The sequence below is a fragment of the Protomyctophum parallelum genome, assembly GCF_964188405.1.
Source record: "Protomyctophum parallelum genome assembly, chromosome: 19".
Lineage (NCBI taxonomy): Eukaryota > Metazoa > Chordata > Actinopteri > Myctophiformes > Myctophidae > Protomyctophum > Protomyctophum parallelum.
In genome coordinates, this window is record NC_139717.1 from 32,797,123 (window position 1) to 32,817,295 (window position 20,173).

General features: G+C 40.4%; 3 protein-coding genes across 3 annotated transcripts; 1 reads left to right on the forward strand and 2 right to left on the reverse strand.

Moving 5' to 3' along the window:
- Positions 1 to 92: 92 nt before the first annotated feature.
- saysd1 (SAYSVFN motif domain containing 1) lies at positions 93 to 3,232 on the forward strand. Its single transcript, XM_083790050.1, has 2 exons — positions 93 to 544; positions 1,774 to 3,232. The coding sequence occupies exons 1-2, from the start codon at positions 326 to 328 to the stop codon at positions 2,095 to 2,097; spliced, it is 543 nt and encodes a 180-aa protein (XP_083646176.1). The 5' UTR covers positions 93 to 325; the 3' UTR covers positions 2,098 to 3,232.
- A 136-nt stretch (positions 3,233 to 3,368) lies between these two features.
- Positions 3,369 to 10,335, reverse strand: bpnt1 (bisphosphate nucleotidase 1). Its single transcript, XM_083790049.1, has 9 exons — positions 10,241 to 10,335; positions 9,428 to 9,549; positions 8,737 to 8,841; positions 8,050 to 8,157; positions 6,650 to 6,698; positions 5,692 to 5,783; positions 5,111 to 5,308; positions 4,835 to 4,940; positions 3,369 to 4,475 (listed from the first exon to the last, which is right to left on the reverse strand). Exons 2-9 carry the CDS (start codon positions 9,545 to 9,547, stop codon positions 4,324 to 4,326), a joined length of 930 nt encoding a protein of 309 aa, XP_083646175.1. The 5' UTR covers positions 9,548 to 9,549; positions 10,241 to 10,335; the 3' UTR covers positions 3,369 to 4,323.
- A 2,100-nt stretch (positions 10,336 to 12,435) lies between these two features.
- On the reverse strand, positions 12,436 to 19,577 carry LOC310877292 (serine/threonine-protein phosphatase PP1-beta catalytic subunit-like; the record flags this gene model as incomplete). The annotated part of the gene is made up of 8 exons (XM_083791104.1): positions 12,436 to 13,213; positions 14,100 to 14,234; positions 15,166 to 15,317; positions 15,684 to 15,755; positions 15,839 to 15,943; positions 16,430 to 16,660; positions 18,537 to 18,668; positions 19,526 to 19,577. 8 exons carry the CDS (start codon positions 19,575 to 19,577, stop codon positions 13,109 to 13,111), a joined length of 984 nt encoding a protein of 327 aa, XP_083647230.1. The 3' UTR covers positions 12,436 to 13,108.
- Positions 19,578 to 20,173: the final 596 nt, after the last annotated feature.

Here is a 20,173-nt window from a genome sequence, read left to right on the forward strand (position 1 = left end):
GGTAAATAAAAAATCTGTCGTAAAACGCTATGTTTGCGGCAAAATGTGATTATTTACGACACTAACGTTCTGCTTTCAGGTGCAAACTGGAATGAAAGGTAAACAACCTCCAGCAGTGGAGGATATGTCCGCGTGTACAATCATTGTCTGATATATTGGATCTGCATTCTGCATCGAGGATAACCAACCGTATTTCATTCAAAAAATGCTATGAAACATTAAGTTATTACTGTTGATTAACGGAGCTTGAATGTGTGTTAGCAGCAGCTGTCTTCCCACCGCCACGTAAACAGAGCGGTTTTACACCCAGCTGTTAGCTTATGTTATGGAGCAGAAGCTTGCAGAATTCAGAGCTCGGAGGAGGGTTTCCAATGCTGTGACAAGTAGTGACTGTACTGTTCAACAACCAGAAACAGAAATGAAGGAAGAGAACACACCTGCTGCATCCGCCAGTGCAATAAGTGAACTTAAAGCTGTCGAGCAAGAACATGAACTGGAAGAAGACACTAGGCCTCTCATTTCCGGAGAGAAGAATCAAGTCAAGGTAAGTTAAATGGTGATACATAGGGGCTGGCACAGTAGATGGATTGATGGAATTCCATTTCCACTGTGATCCACACGACGTTTTGATAACCACCGTGTAGTCAGTAGTCACACCCACCATACTATTAGACTTTTGTGTTATTTCTTTAAGAATCGGGCCTGTTCCAGGATCCATGACCCCTTATGGTGCCCCTGATATAGCCCTCCAAGCAGAACCCAAATGCTACTGAAGTTTCTGACATTTGTTCGACCCAGTGCATTGGGTCCTGTTCCTCGTCGTCCATGCCACCTGATTAAAACATTTACTGGCTCATGTTTACATGTTAAAACGCCTCCCCGCGCTCTTTGACGATATTCTTCAGTATGAGGCTTTCTGAATATGTAAAGTATAAGTACACATACATACCTTTGCGAATATCTCCTGTGGCGCGGAAGCCGTTAAGTATTTTTAATATATGTTTGCCCGATTTGGAAGCTTGGATTCTTCTTGTTTATTGACACCTCATTGTACCGCCTATCTGGCTAGCTAGTGGCGCTATAGCTATGACACAGCAGATCAGAGGCAGGGACGTAGCCTCACAAGCCAACCGCACACCGGGAGGCGGTACAATAAACGGTAAACAAACAAGAAGAAATAAAGCGACCAAATCGGTCACAGGAGATATTCGCACCGGGATGTATAGCTACTTAAAGTTACCGAATTCAGAATAACTCAAGGAAAATAATGGCGTCACATGCCGCGGGGCCTATTTTAGAGAGAATCTCCACATCCGCATTTAGGAATTTCCATACGAAAATACAGTAGCGAGCAGGGACCCAACGTAAAACTCAACAAAATATCAAAAAAGTTTTACGTAGGGTCCCGAAAGGGGCTACCCCTGATATAAGTCAAAGATTATTTAAAAAAATGTGCATCAAAACATAGTGCTCTTGTGGTTCAATAGCCCCTCTCGGAACCCCCTGGGTCAGCCCAATCCGAACCGAACCGGGCTGACCCGTAGGGTCCCTGTGTAGAGGTGGAATAGGACCCCATGGTAACTGGGTCTCAAAAATGTCAGAAACTTCAGTACCATTGGGTTCTGCTTGTAGGGCTAGTGGTTCAACTGAGCTGGGCATGTGTCCCATTTGTCGGCCCCAATACCACAGTTAAACGTGTAAGTATTTTGCTCATTTTGATCTAAACTACAGATGTGCTGTATTTGACATGACATGCTGTTATGTCCTCACTAGGATGGTCCAGATTGGCTGCTGGACAGTGCCCTGGGCCGGTGGCTGAAATCAAGACAGTTTGCATTCACAAATCTGACTCTGTTAAAGGTCTTACTGTGGCTGGTTCTTCTTGGCTTGTTTGCTGAACTGGGTTTTGGCATGGCCTTCTTCATCATCTCCCTGTTCTACTGGCTCTATGAAGGACTCCGGAGCCCGGCTGAACGCAAACCTGGAGAGATGAGCGCTTATTCTGTCTTCAACCCAGACTGCCAGCCGATCCTGGGCACAATTACTGCAGAGCAATTGGAAGGAGAAATGGGATACAGTCTACTGGCTGCTCACTGAAATCACACATCTTTAACGATTGGGATATATATTTTCAGTGATTGATGACCATACTATAAATCCATACAGATCAAACAGACCAGTGAAATTGGTTTCACACAATAATGTAACTAATGGTAAATTGACATTAAATGTCTGTCTATTTCTTGAAGCAATTTCATACACAAACAACAAAAAAATAGACACGTCATGACTCATGACACAACAGCCAACCAGGTGATGTCAAGGACCAAGATGACAGGAAAGGCACTACACCAGTGTGTAAGACATGGATGACAAATATTTACCGGTAGTTGGATTCCCTATCACACAATTCATGCTTCAGTTAGGCTTAACTAGATGTTTCATCTACCCCTTCATTTAGTATTTTTTTGTGAAATAATTAATGATTTGTCATGGATTCATCTGATTAACCCTAACCCTATCCCTATTCTGGGCATGTCATAGGCACACATTCAGTGAAAATAACTGAACATTCTGTGAAACTCTACTTGCTCATAATGCATTGCATTGTGACACTTGAGTAGGTGGTGAGGTGAAGAGGGAAAAAGGAGGGGATGCCAGGCAAGAAAGTAAATTATTTCTGTCGGGTGGAAACCTTGTACAAAGCTGTTCCTTTATTTGAAAAGATATTTTAAAATGGTGAAAATAGCCGACCAGACGTGTTGGGAGCTTGTAGATATGTAGTATTTACTACTTTTGCGTGACACTTGTATGATGAAGTAAGGCATTGTATGTCATAAAACACCTACCAGTAATCTATTGAGATTATCTACCAGTCGTAGATCAGCTATTTTCACTCCTTTTGTTTGACACGCTTGTACGATGGACGGCATTAATCTGTGGGGAAAAGGTTGACATATAGAGATAACAAGGTTTCTGCCCGACGGTGAGTGCAGTCATACCAACGTTGTCTTTTTAGAAGCATTATTGCTGAACCAGGACATTTGTGACATATATATATATATGTGTGAATCAAAACCACAATTAGATTTAGATTGTTGGGGGAGGGGAACTAATTTGAATAACAATTTTGTATTGTTTTCCCTTCTGTGTGGTAATGTACGTGATGCCAACTTTTTCACATTTGACCGTCTGTCTGGCAAGGTACTGCGAAGTGGTAACAATTGATAACGTTACAATGTTTTAAAGGGGCAAGGCATCAACTGGTAATAGTGGCCTGTGTTTCTACAAGACTGTTTATCATGTCTGACCTGATTAGCAGAATAAAATGCTCTAGATGGGAAAAGATAATTTTGGTGTTGGCAATAAAAATCTGATTTGTTTTTATTTCTTTGCCCAACTATACTAAAATAGTTTCCTTTAAGACACACCTTACCGACACATTGTTTCTTTTTTCAAGATGTTTGGGAATAAATAAAGGGGTGAAATAAATGTAAAATGTCAAGTTTCTAAAAGCAAGCAAAGTGTCAACAGAATAACAATCTACAAATACACCCACTGATGATCAGGGTTCATTAAGACACATTTAGGTTCTTGTTGAAAACCATCTTTAGGAACATAATTTATATACACCAATAAATGAATCATTAATAAAGGTGTTTAACAAAGATATTTACTTACTGATGATAGCACAACAGGAGACAAAGGACCATAGTATTTCTGAATTATGAACTCTTGCCACATGTTCTCAATCAACCTAATTACATTTGCTTCATTCAACCTCTGAAGCCTCAATTGTTTTTCCTCTTTCTACTACTGCTGATGCATTTTATTCAACTATGGTTTTAGCCAGGTCATATTTGAGGTTGAAGTAATAATTGGTGGCTATAAGGTTTTCATCTAGTTTGTAAAACAGTGTGGTATTATGACCAATTTCTCTTTGATTAGCAGAATAAAGAATACCAAGTCTGTATACTCATGGCATGCAGCATATTAAATCGATCAATTATAGGATTTAAGTTATACATAATTATTTTCTTGGTCCTGGTCAGTATCCTGAGAATTGCAATGATGTACAATGAAGGGGTTATTAATTTTGTTCTATGGAATGTGAAAATTCATGCTCTTCAGAAGTCAAAGCTCACAGTATGGTGATTTGTCCTTACTTTCAACCACCAATATTCCATTCTTCCACAAAATCTCATATTAGTCTCGCAATAGACAAAAAACACAATTGATTTTATAAAAAATAAAGTAATTTGGAGATCTCTGTTTTGAGTCCCTGCAGCAACACAAAGTCTCATTTTCTGAGTGAATTTGACCTCAGTCTGACGTGAGCGCTTGCAGCACTGACTGTGGCACTCTGCTGGCATAGTACTGGTGGTTGTGTAGTGTAGCAAGGACCCCGGCAGAGTTCATGTGCTTAACGTTAGCATGGTAGCTGTATGCATTGCCATGCATGTCTGTTAGTTCTCCTGCAGGGGGAAAGAATGAGGAACCAAATAAATATTTACGTACAAAAGATAAATCACTTGGTTAATTTTGTGCAAGCCTTGTCACAATATCAAGAACAGAAAATAATCTGAATTCCCATGTATTGTATGTAGAAGAAGCAACATCATACATGCAGCTTGTTTGTCAAAACGTATTTCTAAATAATATATTTTTGTGAGATTTATTTTTTACACATTGTTGGCACCAATACAATTTACTGTTTTATGTGGACTATGTATTGGGATACTTTTTATAATAAGCAATAATACACATTTGGCAAGTTGGTACTATGACAGAACTGCAGGTGTTAATATGTGGGAAGGTTTTATTTCTTTCCTACCTCCCACGGCTCGCAGGATTGCTTCAGGACCACATGTGTCCCATTTCTTGCATCCTGGGCTGGCAAAGACATAGGCAGAGGCCTTCCCCTCAATCAGCTGAACAATCTGTGCAGATCAGATGAGGAATATGCAAGCAAGCATGTGCTTCAGTTCACAGTCATGAAATTAACTGTACTCAAACTCAATGACCACTGATGAATATCATTATTTTGATGACTATTTTAAGGATTGACTATTGCAATTCATGCACATCAACTTAAAATTCATCTTCTGACCTTATTTCCTGCTCCACCCACTCTAATGACCTCATGAGGTTCCATGGCATCCACACAGTCTGTCACTATCTTGTTGCTATGGGAACGTGTGGTAGTGATGATGCGTCTTTCACCTGGGACCTCCTGAAGCTGAAATCCAAACGCTCCAAGTCCCGGTATTCCCCACAGAGTTCTCCCTAAGTCTGCCTCTGCTCCAAGCTAAGGACACAAGTGTGGAAGGTCTGAGGGAATGCTTTCAAGACACGCTTGCAGTATCATTCCATTTATGTTACTACTACTGTACAAGGGCGTAGTGTGGATTAAATTATTGACTGGGCAAATTAAAATCGGGAGCGTGTGTGTGTGTGTGGGGGGGGGGGGGGGGGGGTCAGCGCAATGGTAATGGTGGACCATTTAAAACAAAGGCAGCTTGCTGTGGTTTGCTACTAACAGAAATGTGCACACACAGGGGTGAAGGGCTGCCAATGCAATTTCTTGGGTTTTTTTCACCCCCCTCTTTTTGAAGTTAGACTGGGCCAACTCTAAACTGATTGGGCCATGGCCCGGGTGGCCCAATAGACCCTACTCCAGTGCAACTGTACCTGGTAGTTGTAGAATGGCTGGTTAATGACACCAGCGATGGCTTTGCCTTTATATGCAATGCCAATGAGTACAGTCACATTATCCAGGAGCCCTGCATTTAAAAGACAAGACATTCAGTAGAGGGACTTCAACAAAATATGTTAAACACTAAACAGTTGACACCGTTGTAAATATACTTTTGTAGAATTGTCTTCCTACTTTGAGTATGCAAGTATTATGACAGCTTGCAGCTGGAGGACATAAAGAAGATACACTTAAAAGGGTATACTATAAAATGACATATTTTAGCTAGTCTTCCCTGGAGGCCTTTCATTGAAGATGCCCTTTTCCCCTGCCCAGTATGAGCCTATTATCTAGAGTCGACAGACAGTCCCAGTGCCTTCTGTTGCCATACACAGAGCAGTACTGCGAAGCTGAGAGCTGTCCGACCCTCTCAGGGGCATCTGGGGGTCATCTGGGAGATGCAGACGCTTTGCAGCTGGGCAACAAGAATGAAATGAAAAGAGAGGAACAGAAGAGAAAGATAATGCAGGAATAGACAGGAAGCTAGAGAGGGAAAAATCTTCATCATCAGTCCTGAATCTAAGTGCAAAAATGCAGACTGAAAAACCCCAAATTACTCCCCAGTCCCCAGAAAAGATTTTCAGTTAAAACGTAGAGGGAGAGAAAAGATCTAATGTAAAGGGAAGAAATTACTTTAACACATGTGTCGATAAAACATACAGGCTTCTAGTTTGCTGCCGGTAAGTTGGCAGCTTGGTGCACTCGACCAATAGCTACCAGTAATGTAACACGATATGAGAGCCAATGCAATGGTAAACAGACAGAAAATGCCCATTAAGCATCAAGACCACGAGCTTCATGATTCACTAAACAGTCTCAGCTCACCGGGCCGAAAATATGCATGCACACCACACACGTGCATGCACAGATGTAATGAACAGGTGAAGTGCTTACCTTCTGTATATTCTTTTGTGCCATCAAGGGGATCAACCCACACAACCAGCTAAGAGAAGACACATTCAGAAACCGTATTAATTTCCGCCTTTATCCAAGGCGCTTTACAGAGATTGTGCATTACATTCACCCATTCACACACACATTCATACACCGATGGCAGCGGAAACCATGCAAGGCACCAACTAGCACATCGGGAGCAATTAGGGGTTCAGTGTCTTGCTCAAGGACACTTCGACAGTAACTCTGCAGGGGGAGCCCAGGTTCGAACTGGCAACCTTGCGGTTACCATCCAGGCACTCTACCCCTGAGCCACCGCCGCCCATGTGGAATGTGGTCAGTTTGTTGAGTGTGGTGGGCGGTGACGTCACAGAGTGCGTTCAGTGTGCCTAATTTACGAACGACCACAGCTGTGACGCATTCACATAAATCACACCGGACAACCCCAGCTTCAGGGTAGCGTCGCTCAGTGCGGGCACACGGCACACCCGGTGCGCTGCGCACTGGATTTTCGAACGACAAGAGAGCACACCAGTGCGTTCAGGGCGCATTTCCGAACGCGCCCTATGTATCACCTGAGGCTGTTGACCAACAGTAATATTCTTATTGTGGTAAATCCACATTGACCTACTGATTTAACTTATTTAAGGACTCCCAATCCCCTCCTGGTCACAGCAAGTGCACAGAACATTACATACGGAGTGTGTTGCTTGTGTAGTGTTTAAAGAGCCAGTAGCAACTAGCAAGCTGTCACTTCCCAAGCAATCTGAGAACCCATCGTCAAAAACTAAAGGAAAAACAGCGCCCTCTTTTCCTTTTAATTTGATGAAAGTCTGTCTCGAGAAACTATTTCCCAAGTGACTACATCAACCTGCTGTTGACAACACTGACAAATGTACAATGTACAATTTGTACATAAATCATTTGTGACAAAATGACTAGCCATCCTTTGCAATGTGTAGGATGCAACACTGGTACATTTTTATTTATAAAACTATACTTTGTAAACTGCCCATGTACAGTACATGAAATAGGCTCACTCTCTTTATCTGACAGAGTTTTGGGTTCGATGCCCCTCCTGATATTAGAATCTTGACTTGATGCTCAGCCAATCAAATAATTTCCGTGGTACACACAGACACACAAAGCTGGGCATGCTAGTGCCCCTCAAAATTAAAATAAACAAAAAACATTTTATTTAAACCCTATTCCAAAACTTTCTACAACCTCACGTGTCACGTTGTGAGCTTGTAAATCAGCCTTTAAAAACATCTGAATATTGTTGAAAATTGCTCAAAAATAGCTGCATAATTGTCATCAAAGAAGTCAATGGCAGTTATATCAACCTGACCGATATATCAGCCTGGCTCTATCGCTAATGCTCTTTACTGTTACAGTACCTCCTCCTCTTTGACATCACTGTACTGCACAGGGCAGGTCTTCTGGAGGATGTCTTCAGCCTGGCCATCTTCTAGAAGGTCTTCCTTTGCTTCCTCGTCTGGAAGGTCCTACAGCATATGAAAGTTTAAAACTACACACAAAAAACACCCCAAAAAGTGCTCTATAATAATAATTATATAGAGCACAACCTACAACATCGTGGCGCACATACTTCCAGAAGGAAGGATTTATGATCGATTATACATTTATTTTTATAAATGCAAGCAGTGATAAGACGAGGTCAAGCCATAAAAGCCCCTCTCTTCACAGCGTCTCCTCTTTAAATAGCTGGTTGGAGACTGGAGATGACGCCACGTTTTTGTTATGCAGAAGGGGTTGTCTGTCAACGCTGTACTCCCACAGCCAACCATGCATTAGCAGGGTCGAGACTCCACACAAATAAATAGAAATGCGATTTCAAGGGTGAGCGGTTAACCAGGCTACAAAAATCTTTGATGTCACTTTTTGGACATAAATAAGTGGACAGATCATATAATTCATTCATTGGTCCAATTTGTATTAAAAAAAAATAACAAAATATAAATAAGAAGTATGCTTCTAAATCATTGGATTAATAAAGAAAAGTAATCAATAGAATCATTGCAAAGAAAATAATGGATAGTGCCATCCCTAATTTACAGACTCACCTCCTCCCCAATGATGGTGAGTTTAGGGAAGCGTCTAGATAGTGAGGCACAGATGCTTTGCTGGGCCAGTCTGTCAGCCAGGGTCTGCAGATCATTAACCCCAGTCTGTGCATGGAAATACAAAGAAAAACTTTGTTTGGCAGAGAAATTTCATTTTTTGTTGTTTTCTAATACCTGGCTTTTAAGTTCCAGTAAAAACATTTATTCTATTATTTAATATTATTATTATTATATTCCAACCAGCCCACAAGGTCCCCAGCAGGAATCGAACCCAGGACCTTCTAGCTGTGAGGCGACAGCACAAACGAATGTGCCACTGTGTCCCCGAAAGACAGATGTTTCTAAATACACCAAATGAGTGTAACTGAGGTATGATTCCTATTTCCTACCTTATTGTTTAAAATCAAAAGGGCAAAAAGAATTTCAAAATCTTACATCCATTCATTGAGTGATTCTCATGACTTGGTGCCATTTCTATGCACAGCATTCTTGCCTCCAGAGGTGCAACAGTTATTAATCAAACAACATCAAATCGATTTGATAAACTATGAAACATATCAAAAAAAGTCATCAATACAATATTATAATCACGAAAGAAAATAATTGACAGTTGCAGAGCCCTATACCGTAGTTGCCTCCTTTATTGACATAGATTCTAAAATACTAGAAAGTATTTGGAATCTGCTCCCACCTTCTGCACAATACCAAGCTCTCCACTGCGGAGGACGCTCCTCACAATGGAGCCAGCCTTTTCAGCCACAGCATAGGCAGAGGCCACCACTCGCATCACCACTGCAGGGTTTCCAGACATTGCTGATGGATAGAGGAGAGTCAGGAGGAGACAGACAGCAGCATGTCTTACGGGTCCATTTGACTTCATTTTATGCTCTCAAGAGTTAAATTATTGTTAATCATCTGCATCACTTAATTTACAATAAGTCTACACAATTAGAGAATGTAGAATTGTTATTTTGATCGGTGTTTGCCTGTTGTTATCTCTCCAAATGGTACCACTACGTATATCTAGTATGGGGGAGAGGTTTACTGGGGGTCCTTCCTTGACACAACACACTTTGAGACGGGCCCGGGGGTTCCTTGACAAGAAAAACCTCTAAGAACCAAATAATTGGCAAATTTGGCCTACAGAAAGTCCATAAAACAAAAGATATGCATGCTGCACACTCGCACTCACACACCCCTGGGTTGGGACAAAGGACACTGTGACAAACTGTAATATCGTGAATGAATGAATGAATAACAGCTCACCTGGGAGGTTATAATAAATGGTCACTGTCAGGACAGAAATAATTTCGCAAGAGCCAGAGATAAGTATTACACACTCATTGAGGCATTATTGTACATGATTCATTTAATTCAGTCACACTATATTATAATGACGTTGTATGGCATTGGCAGTCTCTCTCATTGCATTACATGTGGCAGTGCAGTGATGGTTTAGTTAGTAATCGTTGGTAAATAAAATAATAGATAGATTGTGACTTGCCTGTGCTCAGTGTATGTTACAGTACTGTACAACAAGTACAGTTTGATGACTGCTGGCGTGCCGTGGACTTCACTTGACTGTACCCAACCCGGAAGTAGCCCCCACACTAGTTTTGGTGGTTAGTGGTTACATGGTCTTAGTGCCCGATGTGTTAGAGTTATAGTTAGACCACTGAGGGTGAATTATCTCCCCCATCACACACACACACACACACACACACACACACACACACACACACACACCCCTTATAGCTGTTTAGCCTAGAACTTGAGGTCTAGAATTTGGGCTCATGTGACACCTCTTTTTTACCTCCTTTATGATCATTTCCTGTTTTTGGCTGTGTTTTTGCTGTGTTTTTCTACCTGAATTGTTTGTAGGCCTAATATATTACTTCTACACAACAACTCTAAGGTATATTAATGACATAGTTCAATGTTAAAAATGAGTGGTTTTCCCATAATGATTCAGTATTGGTTATATTGGTGAAGTGTATACGTTCCTACGGTATTCCTCAGTGGGTGTATATCTCTGTAGGTTCAGTTATTCTGTCAGGGGGAGATGTGTTTGCTGTGTGTGGATGTTCACCTTTGACCTGCCACCTCTCCCTTCAACCTTAAATATAATATAACCTCAAACATTTCATCAATGTGAAAGGCCTGGTAATCTCTTTTGGCTCGGGTAGGAGGGAGGGAACCCACCTCCAGAGGGAGCTCCAATAATACTTTTACATATTATTAAACAAAGTGGTGTTCTTGTGCATTTTATTTTTTTATCCCGTTCCATATTATTAGTTTGATTAGATTCTTTAATCAGTTTGATCTGATCAATTCTGTTGGCCATTTTAGCTTTTATCAAGGCATTATTTTGAATCAGATTTTCTTTAGTCACCAGTTTGATTTTGTCATTTTGTTTTAGTTTATTGAGATGTTTCTGAGATTTGAACCTAGAACGTTCGTGCCATCATAACCCCCTGACTTTATTTCTTGAGCCACGCTGGCATGGAAGATGCAAGTGAGAACGAATTACTTAACCTTTTAGAGTTTAGTTGGAGTGTGAAAAAGTTCCATAGCAGTTTCCAACCCTAAACCTTCAGTTTATAAACCCATCATATTGGCTGTGCCACAAAGGCATACGAGTTATGCGAGAACAGAATACTTAACCTTTTATAGTGCAGAAGGTATGTGAGAACAGAATACTCAACCTTTATAGTACAGATGACCTTTTAGTTTAGATGGAATGTGAAAATGTTGGCATTTCTGAACCCTAAACCTGTCATCATGTGTGCCACAAAGGCATGAAAGATGCATGCGAGATCCAAATATGTAACCTTTTAGAGTTTAGATGGACTTTTAGGGCTGTATTTTGCGTGTCTTAAGTACCAGGTCTTATTCCCTAACTTGAGTAAACTAAAGACCTGGAGGCGTGATCAATGCCATTTGGCTATTCTGAGTGGCCAAAGAGCATTGATCACGCCTCCAGGTCTTTAGTCGACTCAAGTTAGGGAATAAGACCTGGTACTTAAGACACGCAAAATACAGCCCTTAGTGTTTTGATGCTATTTTCGTGCTCATACCCACCCACCCATACCGGTAGCTCCGTAAGGGAGTGGTTGCACCATTCAAAAATTCATTTGTGGGATGAAAATGTACTTTATACCACTAGGTGGGAGTCTGTAAAATAATGTAAAGCGGTGGCACAATGTAGTCACAGCTTGTCACGACAAGCGTGCTCTGAACTTCACTTGGCTTCTCTGGTGACATTGTCAGTACATTGACGTAGGTGCTTGTGGTGCACTGGCAGCTTTGTCTATTTTATTGAACTAGTTGTCAGGTTGCCTTGAATCTCCTCAGTTAATCTACTTAACACTTTTTTTCTCCCCTCACTTTCTGCACACTCAGCAGGACCGTTTCACACTTACAGGAAATGCTATTTTTAACCCAGTGTAGCGGTTCTGTTCAGCCATTGCTTGTTAATCTAACAATGAAAAGATTGCACCTGTGTCACACAAGGTTAAAATACAAATTTCTGTCCCCTTACAGACGGCTAGTAATAGTAGCTAGTATGGATCCACCAGCGTTTCATAATCCAGCAGTCTAATATGGAACACCTATGGGAAGACCCTTTTGAGACAGTCCATGGCAATTATAAGCTTTTTATTACACTTTGTATATAATAACTTATTGGCCTCTACAGATATGTTTACACAAACACACATTTATAAGCAATATTTATTGCACTCAAACTTAGAAAATCATACAGTCTCATTATTACCATGGAGAAGAAACATTCTTGAGGCCAACAACATAACACCATGGTCAAACCAGCAATACTGCAACAACTGTACTAAATTACAGAAAATATGTGAAAGGACAATGTCAGTAATGACGCTCATTGGCAGAATAAAGTTAAGCCAGGGAACATCTGACCCAGTGGTCTGGAAGAATGTATTTTTTTTACATTGGCTCGGGTGAGAAACCCATCTCAATCACACATGCAAACACACATTCACAAAGTCACTATGGTAATGATTATTATCTCAAGGCAGATAGAAGCGTCACGTCCTGTCCTTTCCAAACATGTTGCTCATTCCGAAAGGTTGGTTTAGTATTGCTGAACTACTGTATGCAACCATGAGGACCGAGCAACACATTATTTTTATGACATTAAAAAAAGAAAAGAAACACTGTTACATATTCATAAAAATACCAACAAGCAAAGAAAAAACAACAACCACTCAGTAAATAAATACAGTAAATGTCTATACACGAAGCTGAGAAAGAGAGGGCTGGAGCGTTAGAAACAGCCAGGAAAGGCAGAATATTGCCCGGGAGAGAAGGAAGGAAGGAGGAAGATTTGTGGGAAGTTGCTTCACCTCTTCTTGGGGGCTTGAGCAGTACGAGGCGGGGTGACAGGACGCCCGGAATTAACGCCTCCGTACTGGTACTTTGCTTTTTTCTCTGATGGCTTTAGGATCTGAAAGACATGGTGATGGTTAATGAATTACATCACCATTCAAACTCAAAGGATGCTTAATTTCATCCATATACATGAAAGACTGAAAAAAAAAAATATATATATATATATATATATATATATATATATATATATATATATATATATATATATAAAACATATAATCCCTCAGATAAGATAAGATCTTTATTGTCACTGTATGAGACATACAATGAAATTTCGTTTAGTGCAACCATAACCCACAGTAGTATCAACAGAGAGGGCAACTTCATGGCATAAACTGTTAGTCCGTCATAGTCCAGTCCAGTCAAGTCATCTCAATCCATTAATAAGAGCACTATTAAAAATAGTAAAATAAACAAATAAAATGATAAATACCGGTAGATCAAATAAGGGGGACCACACAATCACATGATAAATAGATGGAACAGAGTCCAAAGTTCATGTGCAAATTCATCATCAGTAGTATATATATACTATTGCACTTGCCCATGACCTATATTGCACTTGCCAGGGCTCTATACTAGGCTGCAACGCACTGGGAGCTTGTAGATCTGTGCCATTTTTCAAATGGCCAAAAGGGCTGAAGTGGGTAATGTATTTTGTAATAATAATCAAAATCTAGTAACAAAAGTTTTCAAATAATTGTAGTGAAGTAAAAGTCTATTTGCCTCTAATGTAGAGGCAAATACCAGCTGCCAGCACTCACGGAACTGTGAGTGCTGTGAGTACTGATGTTTTGGCGTCACAATGCTGATTGTGCGATTATTTAGTGATGAAAAAGTTACGCAAATACCGCAAATAAAATCCTCAACCTGCATGAATGAGGCTTCACCAATTTGATTATTCATCACACTCCTTACTGCAAGTATAAATCTAACTTTACCTGAAAGGAGCACATGAGAGACTCGTCCACACTCATCATTCCACCTGCGTTGTCAAACTCCCCACAGTAGTTTGGGGCGGAGAACAGTGTCACCAGCTGTCGTTTGGCAAAGAACTCGTAACCATCTTCAACAACCTGTGGGGCCACAATGCATGATCATAACGGTTGTCCAAGTACAACAATATGTATATTGTACATTTATGAAGGAGTTTATTTACTCAAATACCACAGAGATCGCCTTTTGACCCGTTTACCTATTTGGACTCTCATCACAGAGATCGTCTTTTGCCGCTTTTTTAAATATATAATATTGATTACGGTTCACAACTCTGTTCTGCTAGCGCCTGTAACACTGTAACACCTGTAACACCGGGGAAAGTGAAATATCCGCTGGCTTATGCAGTCTATGCCATAGACAGCATAAGCCAGTGGATATTTCACTTTATGGGAACAGAGTTTTTAGAATCCTAACAGATTCTTCTTCCAGGCTGCTTTCTTGATCAAAACAAGATTGATTTGTGGCTCATTTCTATAAACGATGAGATCACCAGTTACGTATGTTTTGGGTGAATTAAATAACATTCACGGGACCTGTTACATAGCGATTATTCACTTCCGGTTTCCCCGTTTCCGAGAGAAACGGCTTTCAAAATAAGACAGTTAACATTAAAGTTAACGGTGGTGTTCTACGAGTATCAATTCAGCCACCACTGCCCACAGAGATGGCGGTGATGACGGTAAAATAGTTAATACAAACCTACAAGACAGTGTTTGATTTAGTAAATCGGATCAGCACTTTTTTCCGCCCCATTACTTTGGCGCTCTCCCTTCCTATGCCCAGCTTTGTGTGTGTGTGTGTGTGTGTGTGTGTGTGTGTGTGTGTACCACGTAATGTGATGATTTGATTGACTGAGCATGGAATATGATGATGTATGATGATGTGAGCACCCCTCACTTCATACAAGTGTGATTTTTAATTAAACCTATCCGGATGGTTTCTTTTACAAAACGATATTTTGTCAAACAGACATCACACTCATGGCATCCAGTCTCAGGTGTTTTCTACCTGATGAGCTCTGCAGATGAGGTCCAGGTCGTGTCGGTTCAGGAACTTGCTGACCACGTCAGCTCCAAAGGTGAAGGAGACTCCCCGGTCATTCTCGCCCCAGCCCTGGACGTCTTTGTCTGGGTCAGACCACAGCAGGTCACACAGCAGACCTGGAGCAACAGGCAGGTAGATGGCAGTCATGAACACAAACTAGATCTGTGGTTCTCAACCTGTGGGTCTCCACATGATTTTAGGGGGGGTCAGCAGATGACAGTAACAGACAATTTAAGGACCTTTTTAATACCTAATTTTTTTTAATTAAATGATAAAATATAATTTACTGTATCAAAAGTAATCAACAAACAATACTATAATAACTGGTCAAACATTGGTTAAATAATATAAGAAAGCGGCAAAAGAAAAAAATAGCCTATCTGGTGCAAAAGCTAATTAGCAGATACAAGCTGACAGAGCATCACAGTGTTGTTGTAAAGATATTTAGTGTAGTGTAAAAACAGCAAGGGAAGATGTCCAACCTGTATCAGGGACATCAGTGGGTCTCATGATGCGTCTGATTTGCTCCATGGACTGTAGGTCAGGAGACAGTCCTGAAGAGTACAGAAGACAGCGTTAAAGCTACTCAAATCACACCACCATGATGAAATGTCAATAAGAGACCATACTGACAAACCTCCATGGCAGCAGAAGATCTTTTCATCTATGATGGCAGCAATGGGCAGACAGTTAAAACAGTCTGTGAAAGTCTTCCACAGCTTAATGTTGAATCTGCGCTTGCCTGGAAGAAGTGAAGCACAGTTGGTGATAATTGTGGACTTTTGAGGGGTGCACAGCTTTGTGTGTTTGTACCATGGAATGTGGTGATTTGATTGGCTGAGCACAGAATGTGATAATGTATGATTTATTTTTTTACAGGAAAGCAATTTATCGATATCATGAAAATAATTATATGAAAATATTCAAAAAGATAACTCAAAATTATTTTACAGTCTCACACTGGGGACGAGATCGATCCATGATCTTTTAGGGCATGTAGTTGCTTATTTTGCACAATTAATCCACTAACCAAAGCTTATTCTTGAGTAAAATAACATTTCCCACAAATTGTCCATTAGCGAATGGTTCTTAGGATGGTACATAATTAACTGGATTGCTAGATTGGACTAGCCTAGAACATCAATATCAGCACCAAATAAAAATGAACAGATGTATTTTTAAAACCTTAATAGCAATTAAATCATCGTATTGTGTTTTCCCGTCTTACACTCGTCATAGAAGCCATAGATCCTGTTGATGGACGCACACTCATGGTTCCCCCTGAGCAGGAAGAAGTTCTCTGGGTATTTGATCTTGTAGGCCAGCAGCAGGCAGATGGTCTCCAGGGACTGTTTGCCTCTGTCCACATAATCTCCTAAAAACAGGTAGTTGGCCTCTGGAGGGAAACCCCCGTACTCAAACAGCCGCAGCAGGTCTGTGTACTGGCCATGGATGTCACCTGGAAAAGAGCCATAGTACAGTTATCCACACTCGGGTCACAACCTAATGTATCCAGACCTCCCAAAACAAACTGGTCAGGCTCCTACTTGGCCTCACCCCCCGAACCCACCTCACCCCTGCCCACTTTGACAGGCTGGAATGGCAATTCTTGCAATGGGTCTTGTCTACAAGATTCGATACACCACCAAATACTTCCTTAATGTAAAGTCCAGACCCATAACATCAGAGGGAGTGCAACAAACCATGTACAACCCAGATTCGGCACAAACAAGGGGTTTAAATTATTTTCGCTGTCACGCTGTCTCCACATTTTGTCACCAAAATGTGGAACGCCCTACCAACAGTCAATAAGACATGAGAGTCCCTTGACTCCTTCAAAACCGCTTTCAAAGGGCACCTACGGACAGCTGCAATTCGAAACTTGCCCCCATAAAATCGGAATCCCCCACCACTTTTTCCCCTCACTGTATATGTTTCTTTTCCCTTTTTACCTCCTTTATGATGAATTCCTGTTCTGTTCTTTGGCTATATAGAAGTGTCTATTTGTACGTCTCTAAATGTTTTGATGAATTGAACAAAGTGGACCCTCTTGTAAACAAGTGTAATGCTTTATTGGGCCGTCCACTCACAGTTAACGGTCTTTGTATTGAGTTTTGCTTGAAATGTACTGTAATTCTGCAAACTGTAATAAATATTTCATTCAATCAATGTAATACATGATGTTGGAATCACTGGTCATGACAACACTAGAGATGAACTCCGAACCAATTTAAATTGGCATTATAGTTTGGGAAGTTTTCCTCGTCAATAGACTTTAACCCAGAACGAAGTGATGTGCTGTGAGCTTATATATCTGCTATTTTTGAATAGCCAACGCTAAAATCTAAAATGGCACAGATACCCAGTTTTAATAGATTTAATAAAACAGATAATAATAATTTAGGCCCCAAAATGCCAAATATCACAATCCTTTGGGATATTTTTATCCTCACGCATTTTCTCGGGTGGACCCAATCTTTTTCGGCTAAGAGAAAAGAGAGGACCAAGTAATAGACCTCTGGAGCACACCAGTCAACAAAAGTGGTTTAACAAATTAATTCCTCAATTAAATACATCAGTACACTTTTAGTTTGAATAACATTCATAACATTTTAAGACATCTCCTGGTGTTTATGTTTTTCAAGAACATAAAGGGAAACTCAGTGGCCTTGTGGTTAATCTCAGTACCGTGTGTTATTCAGAGAATGGTTATTTCAGTGAATAAGAGACATTGTACAGTATACTGTATATGTCTCATTTACTGCCTGACAGTGCCTGTATACTGTATCGTTGGCAGTTATGTTGACTAGAGAAGTTCAGCGTTACCGCTAACATAAACATTTGGAGACGTTACTGAAGTTAGTTTGGTCCATAAAATATGATGCATTGTGAGCCCTCTTTTAAGTCATATTGGGTGCGTCCAGATATGCACACAAGGAATGTGCTCAGTTCTGTGTCACGTCACAGAGCGCACAGTATCTACGAATGAGTCGGAATGACCAGTTAAAACTTGTTACTTTAACCAATTAAAACATGGGCCAAGGTAAATGATGAACAGTTGTATGGTGATGTACTAAATGCTTGCCTTAGCTAGCTTAGCTTTCGCCCCCGGGGAGTGCTCAAGACACCACAGTGACGCACTCACACTGAACAACCCCAACTTCTGAGTAGGGTCAGTCAGTGCGGGCACTCAGCACACCCAGGGTGCAGCGCTCTAGACTTTTAAACACACTGTGCACTGAATAAACAAACGACAAGAGGGCACACCAGTGCGCTCAGTGCGAATTTCCGAACGCACCCATATTGTTCACCAAGCAGTAGCGACATGTACTCACCACAGATTTTGAGTGGAGCCTCCAGTTCCAGCAGGATGGGTTGGCTGAGGAAGATCTCCCGTGACTTTATGCAAAGTCCTCGTACCTCCGCCTCTGTCATCTGCACTACTTTCCCAGGGCGACATCCTCGCACTATAAAAGGCAAAAGTCCAATGAGTGTGATAAGAAATGACCAGGAAAGCAATTCAACCGGGTAAAGATCACATTATGGTTTCATAGCATGATCAGCTAGTATAACATCATGGTTATTATACGTACTGTATAATACGTACTGTATATACATTGTAGCTCAAGGCAAGCTCATGATATGAGAGTTTCAACTGTGCCAGTTTAGTTATGCATATTAGCCTTGGATCAAGGCTATTATAGATTGTAGTTTATTATCGATATTGACATTTTGCATATTATCTATGTAGATACGAAAGTAAAAATCAGACTTGATAAAATACAATATGATAGTCCTGATCCAAGGCTAGGCTAGATGCTTATAGTATCGAATAGCTAAACATGCAAAATAATAATAATAACAATAACAATAACAATAATAATAATAATAATAATAATAATAATAATAATAATAATAATCAAACTTTGATTGTATTAAGATTGTATTAACTATAGTATAGTATATAGTAGGGAAGTAGGCTATAGTATAGTATAGTATAGTATATTGTGAATCTTATTATTGTTAGATGATATTGTTCAAACCTACTTGGCAACCACACCCAAATCCCTCGTCTTTAACGATCTGAGTATATAAATGTGTTTGTAGTACACTCAACTCTCTCAGTCTCACAAATGGGTATAAAGGGACAAGGGTCCATTTGGTTGCTGAACAAATCCAAATGCGACAACGTTACGAAAGAGGATGCATTTTGAATCTTTGTTTTTAACCATCCAAAACTGCAAAGCGTGCAATAAACACACGTTATACTAGACGAACAGACAAAACAGACGGGAAAATCGTCATGAAAAAGGTTACGTTTTACCTTCAAGTAGTCGAGAGATGATGCTGTCAACGTTTAGTTCGCTTTCCGCCATGTTTTTGACATCTGTGGGCGGGGCACGTGACGTCCTGTAGTAGCCAAGGCATGCACGTCGACGTTTAGATGCCAGAAAAATAAAATAAAATTAAATTAAATTAACGAAAAAAATTAAATAAAGGTGGAGTTTGCAAAAAAAAAATTGAAAGGCTATTTCAAAATCGTAAAAATAAAGAATGTCACGGGTTTTTTCTGTTTCCCCTGAGCTCAGTTTAATCAGGGGAGTTTAATCTACGTTAGTAGTGCGTTAATTCATTTAGACACCAGGTGGGGTTGTTACACCTTTTTTGTGCATGATGAGTAGGCTACTGACTGAGTAGGCTACTGTTCAGGGTCAGATGGGATGCGTTACAAAATCAGATTCAGTAAATATGGTACAGTAAACATCTTGTTAGAATGTCTTAAAATGTTTTAAAGGTGTTACAGATATGTGCATTTCCAATTGAGAAAATAAAACAATGTAGGCTATAGTCAAAACTCAAAAGTGTCCTGTACAGTGTCCTGTCCTTCCACAGGGTCACTTACTGCATTAAGCTTGCAGCTTGTGTTGCAGTGTTAGGGTAATGACAGCGACACAATCAAAAACATTTTCAT